At 40.9% G+C, this 27,654-nt stretch overlaps 2 protein-coding genes across 2 annotated transcripts in view; one reads left to right on the top strand and one right to left on the bottom strand.

Annotated features, from left to right (window-relative positions):
* The first annotated feature begins 340 nt into the window (after nt 1-340).
* On the top strand, nt 341-21,856 carry retreg2 (reticulophagy regulator family member 2). The gene is made up of 9 exons (XM_072448854.1): nt 341-683; nt 3,534-3,637; nt 5,470-5,500; nt 7,420-7,549; nt 9,337-9,421; nt 16,351-16,488; nt 18,112-18,203; nt 18,745-18,880; nt 18,965-21,856. Exons 1-9 carry the CDS (start codon nt 385-387, stop codon nt 19,690-19,692), a joined length of 1,743 nt encoding a protein of 580 aa, XP_072304955.1. The 5' UTR covers nt 341-384; the 3' UTR covers nt 19,693-21,856.
* A 129-nt stretch (nt 21,857-21,985) lies between these two features.
* mdh1b (malate dehydrogenase 1B, NAD (soluble)) overlaps nt 21,986-27,654 on the bottom strand; it is a 6,663-nt gene continuing 994 nt past the window's right edge. Inside the window, exons 3-9 of the mRNA XM_072448975.1 lie at nt 26,122-26,253; nt 24,463-24,605; nt 24,131-24,344; nt 23,570-23,894; nt 23,051-23,192; nt 22,747-22,883; nt 21,986-22,173 (exon numbers count right to left, since the gene is read on the bottom strand). Coding sequence (XP_072305076.1) covers nt 22,028-22,173; nt 22,747-22,883; nt 23,051-23,192; nt 23,570-23,894; nt 24,131-24,344; nt 24,463-24,605; nt 26,122-26,253 — 1,239 coding nt within the window. The 3' untranslated portion in view covers nt 21,986-22,027. The remainder of the gene's footprint in view (nt 22,174-22,746; nt 22,884-23,050; nt 23,193-23,569; nt 23,895-24,130; nt 24,345-24,462; nt 24,606-26,121; nt 26,254-27,654) is intronic.

The raw sequence follows: 27,654 nt of genomic DNA, 5'->3' as shown, positions 1-27,654 counted from the left end.
ATTATCACGTTCCCTCAAGATTTTTTTTCTTTTCACGTGGGAACGTGATAGTATCTCGTGATCACGTGAAAATATAATATTTTACTAATGTCACCTGCGGGACTCTGTAAACTGTAATGTGTGTTACATATATTTGATAATACTTCTATGACTTGAATAGACAGAAACAGAAATGCAGAAGACAAACAATAAACGGTTGTTGCCAATGGTTTTATTGTGTAAACTCGGTGTTAATTTACACCTTTCTGACCAGTACAGTACATTTTTACTTTGAATAAAAGGTGAGTTTTATTTTGCGGTGCATATCCGGTGTGCGCCTTTAAGCCGTCGCGCTTGACTCTCTCCGTCTTCACCCGTGATCACAAACACAACAAAGTCAGAAACATGGCGAGCGCGGAGCAGCCCAGCGCTCGGTCCCCGGAGCCTTTGGAGCCCGTGGAGCCCCTGGAGCCCGCGCCAGCGCCTGGACACGCTCTGCTCGGGTCCGTGGAGGCGCTGTTCCCCGGAGGCCCGGAGGAGCAGGAGCCCGGGTACGTGGACCCAGAGCTGGCCCGCCTGACGGAGCGGGTCCGCGGCTGGCTGTCGCAGTACGAGCCGCTGCTGCTGTGGCTCCAGCGGCTCTTGGTTTGGGAGAGGCCCGTATACAGCGTCTCCGCGGCGGTCACGCTCAACACGCTCTTCTGGTAACGATGAATTCACTCTTTTACGAGACGGATTGAGAGGGTTTGGGAGGCGGATGGTCGCGGTTTGGCGTCGGGACGTCAGGTTAGTTTAGCTAATCCTGCGTCTGCGGCTCCGGGCCCAGCGCCGTGTGGAGCAATCTGTATTTGCACAACAACAACAGGACATTACTGTAAAGTCACCGTGTTTCACAATCCCACACAACTCCGATTTACCTCCTTGTTTGACGTTTATATGCGTCTTTATTGAGTTTCATGCGTAGTGTAGTATGTTACGTTCCTGTCATCGATAGTTATTAAAGCAATCGATAGTTTTCTTGTTTCCTTTGACTTACTGGAGTTATTTTCTACCTTTTTACGGTTGTTGTTTTTATTGCATTGTGAGTATGATGGTAAACGAATAGGTTTCAGATCATTCAGTAGCTCGTTAAAACACTAACAAACGTTAAATCCGTAAATGAACCGTAAAGTGAAACTGCCGTAGTGTCTTGTCCGGTGCGCACCGGCCGCAGGCAAAGCCCAGCTTTAACCAGGCTTCAACCAGGCTTCAACCAGGCTTCAACCAGGCTTTCAACCAGGCTTTCAACCAGGCTTTTAACCAGGCTTTCAACCAGGCTTCAACCAGGCTTCAACCAGGCTTTCAACCAGGCTTTCAACCAGGCTTTTAACCAGGCTTTTAACCAGGCTTCAACCAGGCTTTCAACCAGGCTTTCAACCAGGCTTTCAACCAGGCTTTTAACCAGGCTTTTAACCAGGCTTTTAACCAGGCTTTCAACCAGGCTTTCAACCAGGCTTTCAACCAGGCTTTCAACCAGGCTTTTAACCAGGCTTCAACCAGGCTTTCAACCAGGCTTTCAACCAGGCTTTTAACCAGGCTTTCAACCAGGCTTTCAACCAGGCTTCAACCAGGCTTTCAACCAGGCTTTCAACCAGGCTTTTAACCAGGCTTTCAACCAGGCTTTCAACCAGGCTTTCAACCAGGCTTCAACCAGGCTTTCAACCAGGCTTTCAACCAGGCTTTTAACCAGGCTTTCAACCAGGCTTCAACCAGGCTTCAACCAGGCTTCAACCAGGCTTTCAACCAGGCTTTCAACCAGGCTTTTAACCAGGCTTTTAACCAGGCTTTTAACCAGGCTTTCAACCAGGCTTTCAACCAGGCTTTCAACCAGGCTTTCAACCAGGCTTTCAACCAGGCTTTCAACCAGGCTTTCAACCAGGCTTTCAACCAGGCTTTCAACCAGGCTTTAAACCAGGCTTTAAACCAGGCTTTAAACCAGGCTTTAAACCAGGCTTCAACCAGGCTTTAACCAGGCTTTAACCAGGCTTTAACCAGGCTTTAACCAGGCTTTAACCAGGCTTCAACCAGGCTTCAACCAGGCTTCAACCAGGCTTCAACCAGGCTTCAACCAGGCTTTAACCAGGCTTCAACCAGGCTTTAACCAGGCTTCAACCAGGCTTCAACCAGGCTTCAACCAGGCTTCAACCAGGAGTAGACTGAATGAGAACCTGTGATGCGATTTCCTTCAATAGCTAAAACACAAACTATAATTATTATTTAGCCCTTACCAATACTATATATGTGTTGCCAGGTTTTGGTTGATTTACACATGGTTAGGTCTTGTTTTATTTTTAAACTTTGTTCAGTCCTGAGTTGGTCCTCGTTCTAGCTCCAGGTTTATTCCAGGTTTATTCCAGGTTTATTCCAGGTTTATTCCAGGTTTATTCCAGGTTTAGTCCAGGTTTAGTCCAGGTTTAGTCCAGGTTTAGTCCTGTCATGGGCTTTGTTTAGTCTTGGTTGTAATCCAGGTTCAGGCTCTGTATCCTCACTGTAGGAGCCAAAATGTACATCCTCCCCGAGCCACAAGGTGGTGCTGTGGGCCTTATGTGTTGTGCACATTTGACCTATTCACCTTTATGGTTAGCATTAGATTCGACCCCAGCTGGCTCATGGAAGTCAGAATTCCATTATGGCGGCGACCGAAACGGAAGTTACTGGCCCCAACATGGCGGCGACCGAGGCCGGTCCCGCTGATACAGCTCAGGCAATCATTTTCTCTCTTGGGTCCAAATCCGCTCTCTTGTCCCTAACCCTAACCCAGTGTCTGAAGCGTATCGAGGGCCGCCATATAATTATTGTCTTTTGGGCCACGAGGGACGCCATATTGGACCCAATTCTGACTTCCGTGAGCCAGCGGGGGTCTGATTTAGTACTGACCTTCAGCTTCCTGAAGCCCGTCTGTAATCCTTCCTCCAGTTGTATTAGTTAACACAGGGATGCCGACCTCAAGAGAAAATGAGGTTTACACCGACTGAAAAGCCGTTTTCGGGTCATCCTCAGAATCCGTGCAGTGTTGACTTGTTGGTCACATGAACACTGGATATTTTACACAAATCTATCAACTTTATAGCATATTTTAGCGGCGATTACAACGAAAGTGGCAATCACTGTGCAACACTTTCACAAAAAAGTGTTGCACAGTTGCTGCTAGGTTGAGAGCATGGACCTATTAAACTAACAGGTTGAGCATTACATTGTTTCTTAAAGTGTCTAAAGTACCTATTTGTGTTACTGGTGTAATATGGGGGCCAATACAGAAGCTTTATCACAAAACTGTGGACTGACGCTGGGGAAACACTTAAAACTTAGCAGCCAGGAGGCAACTATAGTGGCCCATCTTCACCTCTACAGTCCCTCTTTTTATTACTCTTGCTTGGCCTTAGGTCAGCGTCTTGATTTAGTCCTCGTTAGAAATATGTAATACATTCCAGTGTCTAGTTTTCATTTTGTTGTCATTTAAAACATGTTTGTATTTGTATATTTATGATCACAATAATTATTTTTCATTCTTCTAGGTTGTTGTCATCCACGTCTCTCCGCCCTCTGTTCCTCCTCAGTGTATCTCTGCTCGGACTGATGCTGCTGGAGCGATGGAAGCATAAGCTGCCCCTGTGCCACGGTAAAGGACTACAAGCGCTTAACTCTGTAGCATGCAGTTACTTTTATGGCTGGGCAAGCATGTGGATAACATTTGCAAACAAAGGTGGGAAAAAAACAAGTAAGTCTCAGACCCGGTGTCTTGCATGAAGAGCGAGACCTGCTTCAATTGCTGGATGGATCGAATAGTCTCGCTTCACCGATCAAATCATTACACAAACTGCTCTGTTATTAAAATAATGCCTGTATTTTTAATCATTAGAAACATGAACAGAGCCTTCGCTTCCAAACAAAAACTTGCCTCTAAAAGCTAATTTTGACTTGTTGTGGCACTGTTGTTGCGTCGCTTCTCCTCTGCACATGTGCCGTTAAGCACAACCTGCAAGCATCCAAGATTTCCCAGGTTTGAGGCCGTGTTGTCCTCAGTGCACATGCGCAAACCTGAAAAAACAAGCTGCTGTCCATTCAGGTTGTAAAAGCTCATGTTGGAGAGCGGAGCATGAACAGGCTTCTTTGAATACAGGAACAGAATTAAAAGGGGCGAGATAAGGCTGAGCAAAATAATATGTCTGTTTCCCGTAATCCGACCGACCCGGTATGAAACTAGCCAACTGAAAAAAAAATATCAGCATTTTGTTGAAAAAACATCAAAATCTTTTATTTTTCATTTATTTCGCCGACTCGCCGACTGGTCTATCCAAAACTGCCGTGTCGAATATTTTTATCACGTTGGTAAACCTAGCTTTCATCCCAAAGGACAGATAACGCATTGCGCAACGCATGTGCGACTTCATATTCAGTCCTCCACATGCGTCTGTAACCAAACAGAACACGCTTAAGTGTCGTTATATTGCCTTTTACAAGTTGGTTTGCCTCTTAAGTGTCCATAGTACATGTCACGCTCTATCAGGGTGTGAAATTTGACTTGCGCAATGCATTCTGGGATTGAAACACGCCCAGCAGCGTCATCACAACAAACATGGCGGCGCTCGTGTCCCCCGCATGTTCCCCCCCGCTCGCCTTCGCTACCAAAATAAAGGATAACGACGTACAAAAGGTCGATTGAAATATCTTAAAATCGTGAGATTTAGTCCCCAATCGGGTTGATTGAGACGTTTTCTGTCATTGACTGTTGAAGCCCGACCCCTGGACTGTTGAAGCCCGACCCCTGGACTGTTGAAGCCCGACCCCTGGACGGTTGAAGCTGTTGAAGCCCGACCCCTGGACTGTTGAAGCCCGACCCCTGGACTGTTGAAGCCCGACCCCTGGACTGTTGAAGCCCGACCCCTGGACTGTTGAAGCCCGACCCCTGGACTGTTGAAGCCCGACCCCTGGACTGTTGAAGCCCGACCCCTGGACTGTTGAAGCCCGACCCCTGGACTGTTGAAGCCCGACCCTTGGACTGTTGAAGCCTGACCCCTGGCGGTCACTCCGAATCAAAAAATGACAAAATTTTGATCTTTTTTTTTTGCCTTCAAAGTAAAAAAAAACAAGAATTTGCCTACCGACCGACCCACTTGAAAAATGTTGACTCGGGTTACAGCAAATCGACAATTTATTTGGGGCAGCCTAATAATAACCAAGCTGCAGTACTACTCAGTGGCCTGTAGTGGCCACTAAAATACACTGACTTCCAGCCAAGCTTCAGCAGCAGAAGTGAGAGGAAAACGGGCTTATTTGGATATATTTTGGAACCATTTAAATAAAGTTGTGACACATGGTCATTTTAGATGTTATTGGTCTATCACTGCTTGCCTTGATTGCCCTGATGGCAATCCTCTGGTTTAACTACAAAAACTATACAAATTTAAGGGTCATATTCTACTAATGATGTTTATTTTTCTTTTTTTCCAGTGCCACAAACGGAGGTTAAACCCAACCAACAGTGAGTAATTCCACCAATATTCTCCAAGCACTATATGTTTGATCCTAAGTGGTCTTAAATGTTTTGGAATCTTTAAAAAATGACTAAAGACATTTTAAGTTATGCATCAATTGCTGTTAATATTGAGTATGGTTTGGAACGGTTTAGTCTTATTTTAGATCAACTTTACCCCTGATTAAGTCCGCCGAAGGGGCCGAGATGCCTTGAAATAGCCCAAATGCCACGACTGAGCTACAGGCGTAAAAATATGGATCTATGAGTTTAATAACTGATCAAATCATGGAACTAATGACCACCGTGGATCTACTGCTCAGAAGCGATGTCTTTAAATTGTTTTGCCTGAAAAACTGAAAGAACGTGAGAAATGCTGCGGAAAGAAAGCGAGGAAATGGAACGTTTTGCCGGGGATAAACTTCTGATGTTACGTTTCGTGTCCATCAGTGTTTTATTTGTATTACACAAGCAGCATAAATACTGACTCAATCATGACTTTAGCATAAATACTGACTTCATCATGACTTAAGCATGTTTTGTGATAGATAAACATGGGAACACATTTGACATGTTGTAGAATGATTGGTATTTGGCAGATAAAAAAATCCGTGATTTAAGAAATCAATTTTAGATCATACGTTTCATGTACTTAAGAATCAGAATTATTTCCATTGTCAGAGAAAAAGTTTACAAACTAGACATTTTTTATGGTTTTATATTTTATTTGCGATAAACCACAAAACACTGAATAATAACAGTAATAATAAATAGATTTTGGTATATATATATACAAAATGTACAGTTTTGCGCTATGTATATAATATAATCAAACTGGCGTGTAAAAAACAAATTGCATTAATGAGCAAATGTTCTGATGTAAAAGTGAAGAAGCAGCAGCTTTAGACCATGAGCTGGAATTAAGGTGAAGCTCATATTTTAATAGATCCATGAGTGAAAACGGCTTGATTTTATGATGACGCAGTGACAGCTGCTCTCTGCTCTCTCCTCACCACGTGTTCTGGTCAACTTTTTCCAGTTCAAAATCCTTCAGTTTTCTTAAAACCAGTAGTTTAATATTTCGCTTTATCTCACACTGGGCTCTGCGCTGCTCTTGTAACTCTCTCTGATTGGTCAGCGCAATCACGTGGTACGGAAACTTGGGCCGCACGTCGCTGGAGAGCTAAAGGCTAACTGGCGACATGCGACACTGAGCAGCTCCTATTGACTTGAATGGCCATCTTGGCTGCTGGGGGCTTGGGTGCAGCTCTTTATATTAAAGTACAAGGGGTAGGCGCTACACGCTCAGGCTTCTATTTATTCCCTTTTCAGACTTTATGAACACTTATTTCTTGTATTTGCTTTGGCCTCTGGGAGAAAGTCTGAATAAACTAAACCAAGTTGAAACCAAGAGTTATAAAAGGAACAAGGTGATGGGACTAAAGGGGTAAAACCAGGACTAAATCGGACTAATCCAGTAAAACGGATCCCGTCCAGGACTAATCTATGGCAACACAAGGCCAGACTAGAGTCGTTTTCACACTGCCACCAGTTGCGTCTGTGTAAAGGAGCTTTCGTTCGATGGTCCCAGTGTGAACGCGCATTCTGGAGCGGAGTAAACGCTCACTCCAAGGCCGCTAAAATAAGTGGGCTTGGAACGGCTTCTCTTTCCATCACTTCGCAGTCAAGGAAATGAGTGCGGTGGTCAGAAGATCTCGTCTCACATGGCTCATGGTGTTGGGTTAGGGGAGAATGAGGAGCAGAACATGTGAACACAACTGACCCAAAAGTGGAGAATACACAACTAAATCTAGGGTTTACTGGGGCTGCTTCACAGAGCACACTAATATGTTTGAAAATGTCCCTGGTCTAAACCAGGACTAAAGGACCTAACCTTAACATCTTACTGGTTGTCCATCTCTCCACAGTGAGGCAGTGGACCTGGAGCCACGTCTCCTCTCAGTCCCGGAGCTCTCATTGCACGTGGCCGACGGTTACCTGAGCTGTGGTTGGTACCTGCAGGAAATGCTGACATACAAGCGCCACAACCACGGGAAGGTACAGTTAACGATGACAGAAGAATATAGTATTGATCTATTGATCTGTTTAATGCTTTTATACACCTTTGCATTTAAATCTCAACATACAAATCTCAGCAAATCTCAACTGAAAAAACCCCAATACCAAAACAGTCAATTATGAACAATTGATTCACTTGAATGATGTGCTGGTAACCGTAAATAACAAGCCGCTTCAGGGCACTAGGCAACAGGACACGATCAGATATTATTTCTATTGCCGTGGAGGATGAACTATGAGAAGTGGGGTGTTGCTGTTACAAGGATCTAGTGTTAGTCATACTACAGTGTGGAAAGTACTCGCTGTGCTCGACTTTTTCCACATTTTGTTCTGCTTTGTTCAGCTTTATTCCAAACTGTATTAAATGAATTTAAAACAATACCCAATATTGACAATGTGAAAAAAAGTAGTTTGAATTATTTTCAAATGTATTTTTAATTTATGTTGAAGCACCTTTTGGCACTAATTACAGCCTCAAGCCCCTTTTTTGAGTATGTTACAAGCTGCTACACCTGTTTATGGACAGTTCTCCCAGTTTTCTTTGTAGAACCTCCAATAGGTTTGGTTGGTGAGCATCGGTTCACAGTCTATTTTCAGATCCCCCCAGAGATGTTCAGTTGGGTTCAAGTTAGGGATGTCCCGGTCAGGTTTTTTAGACCCCGATTCCGAGTCATCTGATTTTGAGTCCCAATCCGATCCTTTTGTAACACATGTGCCTTTTACTGAGGAGTGGCTTCTGTCTGGCACCTCCACCACACAGGCCTGATTAGTGGGACCTTTATATAGTCATGTGTGAGCTTTTGCAATCAGGCCAATCAGCTGGTGAACTCCTACCAAGTTGTAGACTCGTCTCAAGGATGATCGGTGGAAGAATTACGTACATGAGCGGAATTTTGAGTGTCATGGCAAATACAGTGCTCATTTTAAATTCTGAATACATTTGTAACGAATTCAAAAAACCTTCTTTCACGTTGTCATTATGGAGTATTGTTTGTAGAATGTTGAGGCAAATAATGAAATTTAACCATTTTGCAATACGGTAATTTGTGAATACTTTCCGGATGCAGTGTATGTAAAACTGACTTTATGAGCTTTTAATTTTGGTTTAACGGTTTGACCTCAGCAAAATAATTGTTGAACATTACAGGAAGTAGTGCCGAGTTGTAAAACAGAATCCCTCTGTCCATGTCATCAAAATGTGACATTCAATCGAAAATGCAGGGAAACAATTTACATGTGACTGACACAAAGTAAAGGTGTTGATCTGGTATTATTATTTGTCAAATCATAACTATTGTGTAATATGGATTTTGGCTCTTGTTTACCAAATAGTTGCTGGGTAACAGTTGTGGGATTGTATGGTTAATTATAAACGTCACAAAATTTGTAAAACTGGGGAAAAATGGGATTAATTTTAATAAAAATGTTTAGTGAGATATTGGTATATTGGGTATTGTTTAACCCGTGATAAGCTTTATGTGCTCTGAAAATATCTGCTCTCACTTACCCACATGTGCAAATGTTTTTCTGCAGGTATTGTAATTTAATGTTGTTGTTTGTAACTGTAACTGTTGGCCAGGGCTGCCTTGTAAATCTTTTTAATCTCAATGGGGCTCTCCTTAGTTAATAAAGGTTGAAAAAATAAAGGAATAAAAATACACCCTATCTCCACCTGACAAAAGTGGAGCTGGGGGGTAAATCACACTTCTGTCCTGAGTGATATGACATGGCCCAGAACCATCACTCGCATGTGTTTCCTCCCTCAGTTCTGCGCTCTGGCGTGCTGTGGCTGTCTGGTGCTGGCTGTCGTCGGCCACTATGTCCCTGGAGTCATGATTTCCTACATCATCGGTGAGAAACACAACACAAAATGCAGAATATAATGTGCATTTTTAAGCCATTTGTTCGCCTTAAATGTGGTATTTAATGGTTTTAATGAATTGTGTCAGAAATACATCTGAACTACGTCCAAACAAACTTAATTGGGTCTAAACAATGTCTTAAGAGCGCATTCCACATCATTTTATCCGCACCGAAGGAGAAGTTCACTATGATTGGACATGTGTCAAGTGTATGCTTTTATGTTCGTACTTGTCCAAGTGAACTGTACTAACGGGACAACTGCTCTAGAGGTCAATTAAAGTGAGCCAATCCCAGCAAGTGTGAATGCACCCTAAAAAAGAACCTGAACCAGGTCAGAACCAGGTCAGAACCAGGTCAGAACCAGGTCAGAACCAGGTCAGAACCAGGTCAGAACCAGGCCTGAACCAGGCCTGAACCAGGTGAAAAAAAGATTTAAAACGGGACCAATACCAGAATAAAACTGGAACTACAACTGGGCTCAACCGGCGGTGGCATTCTTTGTCTCTTACATTGGATCTTGTTTTTCTGGTTTGAAGAATCTGTCTGTAAACATGTTGAAACTCTACACACTTTGCCATGGGTCAAACACACTGGGCTGGTTTGTTGTATTCAAAGAATGACTAGATCAGATTGGCTCTGTTCAAATTCAATAGGAAAGCTGTGAACATTAATAGTTGTCCACTTTGGCTATAAAATATCTTGTGAATCCAAAATTACCGGTATTCTAAATACACTTATTTACTGTCCGGAAAAAAGGGGCACACGCTCTAATATTTGGTAGGACCGCCTTAACTTTGATTACAGCACACACTGTGGCATAGTTTCAATAAGCTTCTGCAATATTTGAATATTTATTTCCATCCAGTTTTGCATTATATTTCACCAGTTGATCTTGTATGGACATCCAACAAAACAATAGAAACTAAAGCACATTTAAACCCAAACAATTGTCCTACTTTGCCCAGTCTGTCATATTTGTCCAATTTCAAATACCGGTAGTCTTTCAAATTTTTTGAATGTCCAGTACAATGTTTGTCCAGTCAATGATTGTTGGTCCAATTTGTGTCATCCAACTTTTTTGTGAGGACCTTTTTCGCTGCCGCCTAGATTATGCTCCAGAGGGAACTGTTGTGTCCATGGCAGGAGTTCTGAGGCCTAGATACATGGACAATAAACTAACAGTAAGGTTTTATTGACTGCAGGCCAATACTTGTGAGCAACAGAACAGTCTCACAACATGTGATAGTGGTTTGGAGCAATGATGGTCATTACTTTGTTTAATTTCTTGATAATAACTCCTAATTTGTAAATACCTATAAATGTCTTGCTTCTCCAAGCCAAAGGATTCTTTCAACTAATCAAAGCTGTTCAAATCTCCTTTTCTATCTGGTAAAATAAAAAGTTTATACCTTTTGTTGTCCAGACTTTAAATCTCAGACCTGTGCTGTTAATTGTGAATTTGTTTATCCTCTCTATCTACTGGAATTTCTTTGATTTATTTATTTAATAGCAGGGTTCAGAATAAGCGGTATCGCATCGCAAAATGCGATGCAATTTCTCGCAAATGCAATGCAATCGTCAGAAAAAAGTGTTTTTGTATCGCAGCTTTTGCGATACAAAAATGCGTGTTCAATTGTATAACCAAAGCGCCTAAAAAGTACTCATCACTCGTCAATCGATCGTCAATAACGGCATGACACATGTAGGACGCTGTGTTGTCATGACGAGTCCCGCTGCTGTCATAGATCGAGTCTGAAAGTGGGAGGAGCCACGTGCGGTAAAGTTAGCGTCATATTCACAGATACAGACTTCCGAGGTCAATAGCTCCTAAACGCAAAAGTCTTTGCAGATTATTCACATGCCAAACACTCATATTTACACTGCCAAGTGACACAACCTCGTTTTTAACAATCAGATGCGTATTTTGGGCGCAGCGAATTACACGGCTCTGAATGTGCAGAGCCAAGACGTGAGTACTTAGGGACCGTCATCAAATAGCAAAACGAAAAATGGAATTGAACGTCAAATAGAGCGGTACAACACATAAAATACCCCATGATGGACGCCACAGCAACCTTTATTTTTCCATCAGAAGCTTAATACATATTTTTTGTGAGTGTAATGACAATTAATATGTAAATGAGACTCCGGCAAATAGTCATCTGATTGATGATGATATGGAAGAAAGTTGTAAATAAGGCCATCTGACTTTGTGTTGATTAATCTGTTCAACAACTAATTTATTTGCAAGTTTTCTGTTTTTTTATTTTAAGTGTTTAAAAGTGAATTTGTTAAGTTTTTTTTTAAAAATAGAATATTTACAAATACATATTAAATAAATAATCGTGTTATATCAATGGAAAATATTGATTGTTAGTCACTTTCGTGTTTTGCTATGCAATTTGATAAATTCTATACAAATTTGGAAAAATTAACGGATTGTTTAGCAGCACCGCTAAACAAGTGAAAATCCTTAATCTGAGCCCTGTATAGAAAGATTCAAATGTTAATTGAATTTGGTCTGGTTTGGTTAAGATTGCATTACTTTGCCCCTCCCATATATTACCATGTGACCACAACACAAACTCTCATACTCTGGTGACTAGTGGCTCCATTTCTCGTTGCTGTTTAGTTCTTTGTCTTATGCATCCTCCTGAGGAGCATTTCTGCCTCTCCCGGTAATCCGAGCTCTGGGAGGATCTTCCAAGATTGCCCCTACGGGATCTGGACTCCAAATCTAGGATTTCTTTCTTTTATTTTATTTTTTTGTCTGAAATACGTAGTTCAGCTTCATCGACCCGTGCTCGGTTTCCTCCCTCATTCAGCCGAGCAGCACCGCCCGCCACCATCACTTCCACTGTCAGTGACACCATGTCACACTGCATTTCAAGTTTTGTTTCACACATGATGAGCGTTAACTGGTGAATTGTCATTGTCTCTCCTCTGATGGGAGGTAGCCATGAGAAACTTTTTCTGGTGCCGGCGGAACCCCGTTTCTCCGAAGGGGGAAGAGCTGACGCGTCGGACCCGCTAGCCATGTAGGCTTCATTTACTTTAACTGAGAGGGTTGTTTTCCAATGGGGCCAGCCATGGGGCCGTGGGTCAGAAGCTTTGTTTGTTTTGGGCCCGTAGTGTTACCAGACGAATGTTATCCTCCCTACCATATGTAGTGATCTTTGCAACTTTCCTTACTGCATTGGATTGAATATACTACATTGCTCTGTTTTGAGTAGCATTGCGTGCTTAGGATGAACCATTTTTTGTCTTAAAAGTGTTGCCCTGTTTAAAATGGACAGGAATGTTATGTGTCTGGACTGAATCTTTTTAGACGGCACAAGGGATAAAGACTCCATTCCTTCTTGGTTCTGTTTCCCTTCCCCAGGCGGGGTAACCACAAGCTTGGGCTTTCCTCCTTTCCCCTCTGAGCTGGTGGGCACTTCTTGGGCTCTGTTTTGTAATATCCAGATCGCCTCCAGCTTGTGCTGTTGTGGCTGGTGATGATTCAAGGAGCAAGTATGAGCTGATATGTGTGTGTTGGTTTCCTATATACTTGCCATCTGGAGCTTCCTGTTCTGCCCTTGGATAGTGGAACAATCAAGAAAGGCCAATTGGTTCTCCTTAGCGTCTTCTCTTGAACTTGATGTTCGGGTCACCATATTAATATGCTCTGAGAAATCTTCCAGTTATTTTTTTATTTTTTTTTTGATTGTCACAAATGCGTCAGCCACACAGCAGGACCAGAAACTTGGAAGTGCCTGAAAAGGATGTCAATGCCTTCTTCTCAAACTGCCCCATGAACAAGTTGGCCACGATGAGAGAGATGCTACAACCACGAATCTGCTGATAGTCCTCGAAATTGAATACCACCTTCTTCCAGACGGGTATCTAATATTTTGCAGAGGTGTTCATGTGTTAAGCTTGGTTCTCTCCTGTAAGGTAGTGTCCTCCTGTAGTCTCATTCTCATTGTTCTCATTGGTGGTGCACGTGCTGCCCGGTGTTGGAGTGGCAGAGCACACGTATGCCAGGCTCCAAGTGCAGCCGGCCGCAGTGTTGTGAGTTCGATTCCTGAATCCGCATTTCGCACTACCTTCCTGTCAATAAAGCCTATGGGCACAAAATATGGAAGAAAAAGGGGGGAAAAAGGAAATGGTGGTGCACGCAATGGGTCTGAGTGGATTAGTCTCTTTGTGGAGACTAAACGGCCATTTCACAAAAGGCTGATTCAACACAGAAGGCCTGCAAATGTTGAATTGGAGATTGTCGTGCATCTTCATCCAAAGGCCAGAAACCTCTCTTGAAGACGGTGGGATGACGGTTGTAAGCAGAGAGATTTGGTTTTAAGAGGAGTTGGGGAGGCATTTGTTGATAAGAAAGAATCCCACTTTTAACAGAAATTGTGGTGTAAGGTTCAATTTACCATTGGTAAACAACAGCATTTTGAGATCATGGTGACGAGTGAAGTGCACCCAGCAAAAAATATTTCTATGGTCCATTACAGGGCTGTTATGGTAACAAAGAAGATTAGTTTCAGATGAAACTTACACTGTGTAAACAAATACATTAACAAGACATGCTATTATCACCAAGCTCCTCCCAGTTGGCAAGGCTTATGCAGCCCAGAGTACGGGAGCTTCATCTATAAATGTTTGTGTAGAAATTTTGCTGAGGAAGTGCAACTAAGTGGCAACTAGAGACTTACGCAAACTCTTGATTTATAAAACACACTGTGCACTATCCACCATGCAATTTGGGCTTCATAGATCTCATCTGCAGCTGGAGTCTGCGCACATGAACCCATGTCACGTCACACCTTCTTCACGCCTCCAAAACACGGGGACGGGGAAAGTAACTTATGAATGAGATTCAAATAAACATTTCTTTCTCGCTTGCTTCCATAAATTGTGTTTTAGTCTCATACACTTACTAATATTTATACAGGAGACTATTTTATTTTTGTTGTGCTTCAGACTCTTAAGTTTGGATGAGATGTGCGTGAGGTTTGACCGTGACCCTGTTCATACATATTAATATGTGCATGTGGAGGTCTGAAGGGTTAAAGGAGGGGGTGGTGAGCACGTGAGTGACTGCAAAGACAAGTGCAGGAAGAATTATCGAACACATGAAGGTCTGTCGGGTGCTTTTATTCTGCCAATAAAACAGCGAGTGGAAGGTAAAAACTTTGGTTACTTCTGTGAGTGTGTGCGCCTGGGTCTGGCACAGATTAGTTCATTATTTAAACAGGACGACCCTAAAAATTACGGCGCCCACGAATGGCTCTTTTGGTAGTTGTGCTCCGGCGTTTTTAGGTCAGGATCCCGAGAAAGTGCATGTGCATCATCTGAGCTAAAGCAGTGTGTGGTTACTGTGAATCCTTTTATTCAGGCTGCATATCTTAAAATAAATGAACTGTCATCACTGTAGCCTATTTATATCTTACTGTTTATAACTCTTTTATAATGTTGGAAATAAAACATAGCAAAACATTGTGCATAATTTTCCCATTGTATCCAAATGGGTTTCCAAAGTGCATGAAGCGGCACATCAGTGACCACTGCTGCTCTTCAGCAGTTCAAGGCTGCAGACATGACCATCTGCTTCTGACACTTGTGCGTGCTGAACTTTTGTGTGACGCACACTGAATTTGTCTCTTCAAATCCATATCCAAGAGCGCACAAGACTCCGTACTAGGTGTCACTTCTCCTGTAACCCCAGACTGACAGCAGTCCTGTGCCACTATAATGACTCTATTAAACAAATACATGCATTCAATTAACCGTAATGTCTCATATTTACTGCTCTCTCTGCTCAGCATTGACCTATAGCCATCTCCGTTACCAATGCGGGTGTGTTTTGGGCAAATGTGTGCGTGAAATAGTGTGGGTGAATCCCCACATTGGCAAATTACACACAATGTTTCGCTCCTGATGCTTTATTTCTAACATTTTAACGAACAGTTACAAACAATGCGACATAAACAGGATGAAAGTGATTTAATTGACTTAGTTATGCAGCCTAAATGAAAAGATTCCCATTAACCACACTTCAGATCAGTCGTTCCTGGCGCTCCGCTGCGTTAGCAATTTTTCAAAACAAAACGTTGAGCTAACGGTACTTCATGGGCTCAGTAAAAAAGCAAGCTGTCTGTTACAAAATAATGAAGGCCATTCTTTGTCTGGGTCAGGTTCTGACACTGTGCTACATGTCGCGCACTGTGTAAAAACAAACTAATGTTTGATTTGCGTCTTGTCTCAGAGCTTCATTAAACTAAACCTTGCTCATGTACTCTGTCTGAAGGAGTTTCCTCTCGTTTCATAAATGCATTCACAAATTCTGAAGATCTTCCCTGTATCGTCACAGACACAGACTAATACAGTTACAACATGGACTGAGAAAGGGAAATGTGTTCATGCATGAGTCATGTGTTGTCCAGAATAATGAGTGGAATAATGAGTGGAATAAACACTTCTGTTAAACTATGATAATCTTGTCTGAATAAAATTATTTCAGGCTAAAAGATGTATTTGGTGACGACTCCCTGAATCTAACTCTCTTCACTTCTGCGCCTCTGCACAACTCTTGTCTTTTTACCTGTGTCTCCAGACTTACAGGATGGTCTTTTTTGGGGGTTTCTACCTCTTTCCCCCTTTTTTTTTTTTTTTTTTTTTTTTACGGTTTAGCTTAAAACACTACAGTGGCAGTAATGTAACACTATGGATACCAACCGCCATAAAACATCAAAGAAGAATAAGAAGTTAGACGTACAACTACAGTAGGACCTGTTCAGTTGGCTGCCAACCGCCATTAAAAGTAAAACAGTTTTATAAATAAGGATTGTGCAGAGAGCAGCCTACACACTGCAGAGTGCAAGAAAGCTTTATAAATGATCTACAGGAGTTCTGTTTCTTGTTTCTTTCAGCTCTGAGTGTGCTGCTGTGGCCGTTGGTTGTGTACCATGAGCTGATCCAGAGGATGTACACGGGACTAGAGCCTATTCTGATGAAACTGGACTACAGCATGAAAGGAGAGGCGCAGCTGCGCAAGCACGAAAAGAGGAGTGAGTCTAAACAGGCTTACAACACAACCGGAGGAGTGAGCCTAAACAGGCTAATAACAGGCTTACAACACAGAATGAGCCTAAACAGGATAATAACAGGCTAATAACAGGCTTACAAACAACCAGAGGAATCAGCCTAAACAGGATAATAAGTTGAAAGAAGTTGAGGCACTCACACACACTGTTTTGTCCCTTCAGTCTTCATCAGGGCAGACACGAGATGGCTGTTTCAGAGCAGATTTAAATTTTAGTCACATGTCCAAAGTGGGCAGGTTTACAGTCACATGGTACAACTACAAATAAAGTGTGTTTATTATTGTAAAAACAATATATAATGTAAAACCATTTAATGAAATATGCTTTGTTAACAAGAAAAATAATTGACCACTATTTACATATTGGCTGTTGTGTTAAAGGAAAGGAGAGGAATCAAACTACCTTTTGAGGCCTGGAAACTGGGTAGAGTATAAAGTATAAATAAAATCCAGTAGGATTCTCTCTGGGAAAGTGCTTGAAGTCGGGCTCCTCTTATTGTTTCTCTTATGTGTTGGATCCCACATATGTTTAAGCTGCCACGCTTGGCTTCCTTGTAACACACGGCTGGGATACAGGGCGCTGCAGGTCCTTAGCCTGTTTGTGCTTAGCCAGGCTGTTTCAGGTCACGCTTTGGTCGCCCTATGTAGAAGTGACGACATGGACACTCTTCATTTGTTTGATTCAATTTGCTTCAGTCCTTCAGTTACAAAGTAGACTTTAGAGCTAGCAGTTCTTCTCTATTTGAGTCATTTAGCTTTGCTGTGCACTGAAGACAGTGCCATCTGTGTAGAGTCTGTTTTTATATCTAGAGCTCGTGTCATGTTTTAAAACTCAGCTTCCACCCTCCATAGACTGACTATCTGCTTTTAAAATTGTGTCAGTTGGTTTTATAAAATTTGTACTTTATAATTTACCTTCAGTGTCTTTAAAGATAATCAAATCATTACCCGACAGCCAACATATGTAAATAGTTATAATTTATCATAGCATATAGCATATTTTTCCCATAGCATGTTTCATCAAATGTGTTTTACATTATGCATTTTTCTACTATAACAAACGCTCAAATAAGTCTTTTAAATAATGTTTTAAACTTTTTTGAGTGTCACTGCTTCAACTTTATACCATCTTCACATCCAAGTAGCACTCCTGCCTTCTAAAAATGTTACTGGTGCTAAATAATACAACCAGTGAGTCTAAACAGGCCAACACATTTACGGCTGCAACAATTAATAAACTATGATTTGTATTTGTATCATAGTCATATTTTGATGATTGTTATTGGAACTATTCATATACTAAATACTAAACTAAGTAAAGATAGCTGCATATTAAATCAAATAATTAAATATCCCAAAATATTTCTACTTTGTAAATATTCTCTAGAATTATCTAGAAGCCTTCACCATATGTCAACCTTTTATTTGGTTAAAAATATATTTTAAGATCTAATAATAAAACAAAATGTTAGGACTAATCGACTAGTGCTAACAATTATAACTACTTATTTTAGTAGTGAGTTCAAGACTGTTAAACAATAGTAATGTGTCCATTAGACTAATGTGGATGGTTATATTTCTGTGTCAGAGGTGAAGAAGGAGCTGGAGGAGGGAGAAGAGCCCAGAGCAGAGACTGAGAGCGAGAGTGAAGAGGAGGAGCTCTGCTGCTTCGCACCTACGGTAAATGGAATGCACTACTACTTAAGTAATCATTAGTGGTGAAAAAGTACTGAAAATTGGTACTCATGTAAAGTTTAGTTACATGGCTAAATAAGTGCCAGGATCGCTGCCACAATTGTACTAAAGTAAATGTATAAAGTATACATCGGGAAAAACTACTCAAAGCAAAAATTACTAATTATAAAATATACGCATACATATATGTATGTGTCTATATATGTATGTGTGTATGTATATACGTGTTCTAATAGAGTATAACTTAATATTTGACCGAATAAAAAATCCCATCACTTGGTACAATTAAACCAAAAATATACTCTATTAAATTGATTTGAGTATTGTAATGAGTTACTTTCCACGTTATAACTTCAAACACAAGATTACTGCATCACAACATTAAAAAAAATCTATATATAAAATAAAATGTTTGGATGGGTTTCAGCAACCGTAACTATAAATATCACTGTAATCGGAATTGAAGCTCTTTGATTTGTGTCCTGAACATCTCTTCTATAATCTCTAAGTGAGTTCCTTGTTACAGGTGGATGCGAAGACCACGGCTCTGGCCATGGCCATCACAGACTCAGAGCTCTCGGATGAAGAGGCGTCCATTTTGGAAAGTGGAGGTTTCTCTGTGTCCCGGGCGACCACGCCGCAGCTCACAGATGTCTCAGAGGGTCAGTGTATTTCCTTTGCTTTATTAATGTACATGATTTAAAGCTACTGTTGTCCTGCTGTTCTGACCCTCCTCGTGTGCTCAGACTTGGACCAGCAGAGCGTGCACTCAGACCCTGAAGAGGCTTACCTCAGAGACCTACCTGAGTTTCCTTCAATAGAAGAGTACCCCATGGACCCCCAAAGCTTACTTTTCCCCCCACGCAGGCCCTCTCACCCCGACTCTGCCCAGTCCGGTGCGCCCTTGGATGCAGAACCGATGAGCCCGGCCTCCCTGCTCCTCCAGCACCTCGCCTCGCCTCTGCACTTTGTCAACACGCATTTCAATGGACACGCACAACCTCAAATACAGATCCAGACCGGGGACCAGACCGGGGACCAGACCGGGGACCAAACCGAGGACCAGATCGAGGACCAGATCGAGGACCAGACCGAGGACCAGACCGGGGACCAGACCGGGGACCAGACTGAGGACGAGTCCAGGGAAGTGACGGAGCAGGCGCAGCGCTCCCTAGAGGCTCTGAGTGAGGAGATCGTGTCCACTGCCATCTCCACCGTTGTCCAAAACACACTATCCGCTCTGCTAAGGTCCAGCGAAGACTGCGAGGAACCCGCTCTTGACGAGTTTCTGCCCGGGCCTTTGGGAACCGCAGGCACCATGGAGGTGGAAGAGGAGGAGGAGGAGAGAGGGACGGAGGAGAGAGACGAAACCTTAGTCCCAGCTGAGGAGGAGGACTTTGAGCTCTTGGACCAAAGTGAACTGGACCAAGCTGAGGAGGAGCTCAACTCGGACAGAAACCTGATGCATTTGTAGCTTCGCATGGATCTGTTTATCTCAAATGTTTTACTAAAAAGTTCTGATCCATAGCTATGTTTTTTTTCAACAAGAGGTGTTTAGGCCTGGTTTAGACCTGGATCGGACACCGTTTAGTCCTGGCTTGTCCTGACTTGTCCTGACTTGGACCTAAAACGTGTCTAGAAAAACCTGAATTAAACCAAATATAAAACCGACCTATCTAACAGAGAAATAAACCCGGTCCAAAGCACCTTTTGTAGATACTGACCTGCAGTCCACTTGTTTTAAAATGCCAGTGTGGACTAGGCCTTTACAAATAAAAAAACATTTTTTTTATTTTATACATTTATTGGAACATTTCTACCAGTGGTGTAGTCTATTTGATACGCAGGTATACGCCGTATAACCACTAGTTCAGCATGTAACCAAGTGAATGGGCAATGACCTGCTAAGTTGGATCTAGAATTCCCCTGAATAGAGCTCGGGATGTCTGTTGCTGCGGTGCAAAATGTGCATCAAAAAGTTAACTAAAAAGCTCCGGAACAATTTGATAAATGGCTGGTCAATTACTGGTAAATACATTTATCAATCTGCAGTGTTAGAATAATTTTGAATGTACATTTAGTTATTGGCATCTTCAAACCTCCATTGGTTTTACATTAGGCTAACAAATAATTCTCTATGAAGTGTGACGTCACGATCCCAAAAATGTAGACTACACCACTGATTTTAACCCACTTAATTTCACTACCGTTCTTAAATTTGTGTCTACATGTATTATTCATTTTATTTAGCTTAATAGCTAAATTATTCAAGCTAAATATATTTATTACATTTTACTTTACAAAATTATTACTGTAAATTAACCACTTTTTGTTTCTTCAACTTTCAGTAATATTTATTATATTTTATTTATGTTGTATTTTTTTAGTTAAATGGGTTAAAATGTTCCATAAAATGATGTATGTTGGTTTATTTTGTAGTGTTTTTTTTTTTCCGTCACTGTAATTTCAAATCCAGCCTGTTTGTCCAATCAGAGCTGTCCTCTCTGTGTGTCCCTCTGGTTGTTTTACACATAAGAACTCTGATTGTACTTTATGACGAAGAGCTTTTATTTTCAAAACATGAATGAATATTTAACTTTGTGGTTGTCATAATGTTGCCTTTTTCTGTGTGATCTGAATTTCTGGCACAAACCGAGACTGGGAGAGAAAAGAAATATTAATATATATATTAAAGATTATTTAATTTAAGTGAAATGCAGTAAATTGTAGGCCTGTCACAATATTTTTTTTTAAAATGTGATCTATTGCTACAGAAAATATCACAATAATAATGAAACTAGTTTATGCCACTGACACAATAGTGTTAATGCATATGTATTAAAAAAAACAAACACATGGGCTACTTATTTTGTATCTATTTTAATAATTAGACAAAGAAGTTACTTTTTTGACTCGACAGCTTAAAAAATATACATACCCCTTGTGCAAAAAGATTTACACAATAGAAAATACTGTTCCAGGTATAATTTATTCAACAAAGTAATTATCGTGACAGGTCTAATAGATTTGATGAGTAAAAATAGTAATGGAGTAGATTTTAAATGGATTACTATTTTTTTATTTGAGAATATTTTAGAGATTATGAGCAGCAGGCAAAATTGTCTTTTTTTTTCTTCTTTTTTTTTTTTAAGCCAAAATGTACATCTCAAACTGTAAAACTGTCTCCTAAATTTGAAGATTTCGTGCATTATTTTCACAATTCTATTAACTAATTAAACTTGCACACCAGTTTTAACCTGAAATATTTTCAGACTTTCTGCCCGCTTTTATTTTGACGTGTGGACCTGTTTGTACTAACCTGTTCCTGTGTATAGTGTAGATATAATGTATATTATTTGTGCATGTAAAACGCCGTCCTCTTTTCCTTCTGCGATCGTGCAAAGCCTTTGAATGTGCACAAAAACTTACAATGGAATAAGGAAAAGCGTGTGGATTTGTTTAAAAATAGTGTGTTTTGTTGCTTGGAAATTGGCACTTAAAGGATTCTATTTTCTAATTTCTCCTTTTTTCCATAAAGTGTTCAGTTTGGTCTTTTTAACAATAAATACAACTATGGAATTTCAGAATCAAACTTTGAAGGTTTCAGCTCCACATCAGAAATAAAAGACGAACTGACTAAATTGTTTTGGAGATTTATTCTACTTATTCAGTACTTTGACCTAAAGAAAGGAAAGTTTTCAGATTTTGGGAAATAATAAATGTTTCCATGTTCAATGCAGAAGAGAGGCCTGTTTCAGACCTAGTTCAGACCCAGTTCAGACCTGGTTCAGTCCTGGTTTAGTCCCGGTTCAAACCTGGGGGAGTTCTTTGGAACACTGAAGGAGAGTTTCTCTGATCCTTCTGTGGATGTTAAGGTCTGATAGAAGAGTCCAGGATCCATCTGAGAACTGGACCGGGACCGAGAGGACCAGACCATCAGGGAGGTCCAGGAAGCCTAGGACAGAGGGGACAAAAAGACCTGTTGGATGCAAACAACTACAACAACACTGCAGTCATGGCTAAAACTGGCATATTTACATAAGAGTGTTGATTAATAAATTAGTTCATTAATACGTGCTGTCCCATTTTGGTGTAATCCCTCATTCGTCCAGGAGTGTACCATTGTAGAAAAAGATTTGGTTGTAGTTATCTGGACACTGTTTTTAGAAAAATAAGACATTTCAACTCACATCCAAGAATCATATCTGAGTTTCCAGACTTGATCTGCAGATTGAGAATGACTCTTGGATGAAAGTCGAAACGTCTTGTTTTTCTAAAAATCAGTGCCCAGATAACTACATTTGAATCTTTTTCTTCATAGTCCCATTTCAAATAAATAAAAGCATGTGGTGGGAGCAGAGTTCAGACATTGGAGGAAGATGTTTGCCTTAAATGGTTCTGAACAGTCACTAAATGTTTTAATTAATACATTAATTAAAACAAAGGAAACAAGACAAGATATCCGATGTAATAGCAGCAGCAGCAGCAGTAGTAGTAGTAGTGGTAATATAGTAGTAGTATTTCTGACCAGCGCAGTGGACCCCCGCAGACAGGACAGTCCCAGGACGGTCCCAGGCCCTCAGCACACACAGGACAGAGTAAGCTGAGCACAGCGCCCCAAAGTGATCAGTGACGGGCACCTGCAGCTCAGTCTCACACCAGTTCCTGAACAGGAGACAGTCATTTAATATGTTTCACGTGGCCCAGTAATTACAAAGATATGAACCATAAAACAGGACAAACATCTGAGTTTTGACCAGTTCTACCAAAGGTCTGACCTGTCCTCCAGCTCAGAGTTAAACAGTTTAGAACATGGAGATGATCTTCTGTACCTGAGCTCCTGAAGATGAGGGATGGGCAGACCCACGTCACCAGGAGGAGTGATGCCTCTGTCACAGTGATGAATCTGTGCTCGCTGAGTGTCCACGAAGTATGAGCTACAAACATCTCCCCAAACCAGGACCCCCCGAACATCTGGAACAAGAGGGAGATCAGGACTGAACCAGGACTAAGAAGGGAACAGTGGCCTTGAAATTTGATTTGGGAAATGTGGTTTGTTACGTTATACTATTTTTTGGGGGAGGAGTTCCAGACCAAATGGCTGATAATTGATACTTTGCAGTGACATAATGGCCACACTGGGAATGAGCTGCATGTATAACAGTGTTGTAGTTTCTAAATCAGTTCTTTATGGTCAGATTGTGTTCAAACAAAGCTCAGATTAAAGTTTCAGACAGCAATGACTCTGAACTGGACTAAAACATCCTCCTGACAAACAAGGAGAAAAGTTGGACTAGAATTAGTAGTAGTAGTAGTAGTAGTAGTAGTAGTAGTAGTAGTAGCACTTGTACCTTGCGCCCTGACCTGGAGTTTGTTAGCGATCCTCACACGTATGTGGTTCTCTAGATGCGTTGCCACAGTGACAAAATTCTTCCTGTTAACACTCGGACAGTGCTGAAGGAGTGCAGCACATTTCTGATTCACACTGCGCAGAGAGAACAGCACCACCCTGACCTCTGACCTCGAGGAGCTCTGGATGCGGAGGCCATACTGTCTGTAGTGCTCCAGATCCTCCAAACTGCTCTGCTCCTCTGGGGTTTGAGGGAGGTCATCGTCGAGGAGCAGGATCTGATCTGCGTCGGTGAAGGCCTCGTGCAAAGACGTGTGGATGGAAACCTACAGGAGACACGCATAAAACACGTGCTTTTTCATTTGCCTGTTCTGTGTGAAATTATGGTTCATATGAGAGATTTTCTAATTATGACTTTGGAATATCGGTAGTACCTGTGGTAAATATTTATCATAGTTTTATATCAGTCAGTAGTAGTATATATTGTGTGTGTGTGTGTGTGTGTGTGTGTGTGTGCATGTGTGTGTGTGTCTGTGTGTGTGTGTGTTTAATCATGAAAAACCTGGTGGAGTCTTGGAGCTGCCAGGTCTTGTGTTTCCATCTGCAGTGTCGTCAGCTGGTCTAAGATCTGATCCGAGTTTAGTCCCTGCTTATTTTCCTCATTCAGGTCCAGGTGCAGGTGCAGAAGGTGCAGGGAGATCACAGAGGACTTTGGGTAGACTTCAGGGTCCAGGAGGAGCTCTGAGATCAGGAATGGAGCAACTGGACTCAGAGCACTGAAGAGACAACAAGAGGGACACAGGATATTAAATATGACTAAACCGGGACAAAACAAGGCCTGACCCAGGACTAAACCAGGTCTAAACCAGGTGCACACAGTGGACTTCCTCTGACCTGCAGATCCAGACGTGCAGCGGTTTAATGGAGCTGAGCTGTTCTTGTTCCTCTCGATGCTGATCCAGAAAGGCCGCCATGTTCTCCTGTGAGATCTTCTCCATCAGCGGAGACGGAATCTCCACCGTGATGTTATAATAGGTCTGGAACCAGATCCAGACACGTTTAAGTCCAGATGTGGGTGATGTCGTGTATAAAGTTTATTGTCTATGAGACAGTGTTTCCCAAACAGGGGTACACAGGTGCTTTTTTCACATTTTGAAAGAAGTTGTCAAAATTCCAGACTGGAAACGCCTAAAGGCCAAAATAGTTATAAAACGGTGTAAATAGTTAAAGCTGGAATACCTGATTTTCAAACCGCAAAAGGAGGAAGTAGGTATTTTAATTTATCTAACTCATCATTGTATTCACATGCTCTCATTTTCATGCTCGTACACGGCTTTAGCGCTGCTTTTTCAGATAGCAAAGTCAAACTGAGGTGGACCACCCAAGCACAGCCAATCAGAGTTCTGCTTTCGGCTCTTACTTCCTGGTTGAGAAGACATCAAATATTTTATTATCAGATGCAGATGGAACGCAGTGGTCTAGTTTTCTGGAAAAAGTGCTGCTTTTACAATATACTCTTTGGGGGGAAACATACACAATAGTCAGGTACTCCAGCTTTAACTGACATCAGGTCTATCAGGTCTAAATACTTTAACTATCAGGCCTAAATACTCATGGTTTTAAGAAGTGTCAATTTGTTTGCTCTTCTCTTACAAAAGATTAAAAACAAAACAAAAAAACTTCACTTAAGTATAATTTGTGATAACGTGTGAAATAGCTGTAGATAAAGAGAAAAAAACTATCATAACTATTATGGCCTCAACATTTTTATAAGTATTTGTCCAGTAAATCCTAAAAATAAAGATCTATTGTGATATCCGATTAAATAATCCAATTATGTAAATTACCTTAAACCTGGCTACATTGTCACTCACGTGTATTTGTGGTTTTCATTTACCAAAACCACATTGATTTTTTATATTTTGCAATATTTTGAGGTAAATGCTACATCAATGTAAAACAAAAAAACATAATGTAAAACAAGTAAATATATTTAACATTGCACTACAAAAGTAAAGATTTATTTGCCCAGCACTGGAGTTTTTTCAAGCTGCAAAAAAATATCTGTTTAAAATAAAATAAATTTGCAATGAAGTAATATTTCTGCACTTTTGTGTTTTACAGTCTATTGACTTTTTGTGGGATAAATATCAGAACTTTTTTGATGGAATATTACCCATTTGTTGTTGGAAGAATAAGGACATAAAGTTGATTTGTCACAATTCTTAACAATCAACCCAATATTGATACAAGGGAATAGGCGATACTTGATACTGATTTTGATACCACATATTGATAATCATCGTCATTTTCAAGATAAAATAATAGTAGTTTCTTTATGTTACCATGTGGTCTTATACTAGTTCTGACAGAGCTCAAGATCGTGTCAGGAAAGATCAACTTTTGTGTGTGATTGTGAATTTGTATCAATACTTGCTCAAATGACTATATAGCGATCTAACACTTCTGAACAAAAGAGCAAATCATATTGTCAATGTCACTCTCCTCTATTTTTGTTGAATGTTTTGGACATATTTTAATAGTCTTGTTGACCTGGCAGTGCTCCATGAAGTCGGTGAGGCCCCCCAGCAGAAGGCCCCTGCAGCCCAGCCCCACGTCCCTCCAGATCAGAGGAGAGTGTGCATGGGTCCAGCTGTTTGACTCACACTTCTGATCCAGCCAGTCCTGACAAAACAACACGGACAACAACATTTGAATGACAGCACACACTTTGCATAGCTATTTTTAGCAACATGTAGAAAAGAAACCAATAAAATAGTGTAAGATAGACAGAATACATAAGATAAGATAAGATATGCCTTTATTGTCCACACATGGGGAAATTTTGGTGTTACAACGCAGTAGATACAGAGGGAAAGGACAGATAACTTATAGGAAGAACTCTTTTAAACAAAAACAAAGACTCTTATTAACAAAACTCCTGTAGACAGGACCTCTCATATCTTAATAGGGAATGGAGGGGGGGGAAATAAATAAAGATGAAATGAAATAAAATAAAAATAGCTGGCATAAGACAAATAATATTAATAATAATAATAATAATAATAATAATAATAATAATAATAATAATAATGGTAAAGTAAACACTCTTATTTACATCAGTTATATGCACATGAATATGACGGTATTGCACATGGTTAAGACAGTATTGCACATGATTAAGTCAGTATTGCACATGATTAAGTCAGTATTGCACATGAATATGATGGTATTGCACATGGTTAAGTCAGTATTGAACATGGTTAAGACAGTATTGCACATGGTTAAGTCAGTATTGCACATGGTTAAATCAGTATTGAACATGGTTAAGTCAGTATTGCACATGATTAAGTCAGTATTGCACATGAATATGACGGTATTGCACATGGTTAAGTCAGTATTGTACATGGTTAAATCAGTATTGAACATGGTTAAGACAGTATTGCACATGATTAAGTCAGTATTGCACATGAATATGACGGTATTGCACATGGTTAAGTCAGTATTGAACATGGTTAAGACAGTATTGCACATGGTTAAGTCAGTATTGCACATGGTTAAATCAGTATTGCACATGATTAAGTCAGTATTGCACATGGTTAAATCAGTATTGAACATGGTTAAGACAGTATTGCACATGATTAAGTCAGTATTGCACATGAATATGACGGTATTGCACATGGTTAAGTCAGTATTGAACATGGTTAAGACAGTATTGCACATGGTTAAGTCAGTATTGCACATGGTTAAGTCAGTATTGCACATGATTAAGTCAGCCAGTATTGCACGTGTTCAGGGCTAGCAGTGTTTGTTATAAAGTCTGACAGCAGCAGAAGGAAAGACCTGAGGAACCTCTCCTTCACACAGCGAGGGTGGATCAGTCTCTCACTGAATGTTTTGTATTTAAAATTGTTATTGTATTTTTTGCACAAAAGAATTCATACATTATATAATATAAAACCGGTGATATCTGGTGTGTCGAACTGTTGTGTGAAGAAGGAGTTGAAAGGCAAAACTCTATTTCCTCTATTTAGGATTTGGTTTTCTTTGTATTTAGTGTCAGGCATGATTTGTGCTGCCAATCAG

Source organism: Eucyclogobius newberryi, unplaced genomic scaffold (assembly GCF_026437365.1).
Source record: "Eucyclogobius newberryi isolate DKJ021-1_F unplaced genomic scaffold, fEucNew1.0.hap1 SCAF_1, whole genome shotgun sequence".
Classification (NCBI taxonomy): domain Eukaryota; kingdom Metazoa; phylum Chordata; class Actinopteri; order Gobiiformes; family Gobiidae; genus Eucyclogobius; species Eucyclogobius newberryi.
Note: the sequence above shows the minus strand (reverse complement) of the source record. Positions and strands in the feature narration are given on the sequence as shown.

Excerpts from the sequence above, each read along its gene's own strand:
- retreg2 (XM_072448854.1), top strand. The coding sequence starts at position 385 with ATGGCGAGCGCGGAGCAGCCCAGCGCTCGGTCCCCGGAGCCTTTGGAG. Across the intron at positions 5,501-7,419 it reads GAGGTTAAACCCAACCAACA|TGAGGCAGTGGACCTGGAGC; the intron begins GTGAGTAATTCC and ends ATCTCTCCACAG. Across the intron at positions 18,881-18,964 it reads GCTCACAGATGTCTCAGAGG|ACTTGGACCAGCAGAGCGTG; the intron begins GTCAGTGTATTT and ends TCGTGTGCTCAG.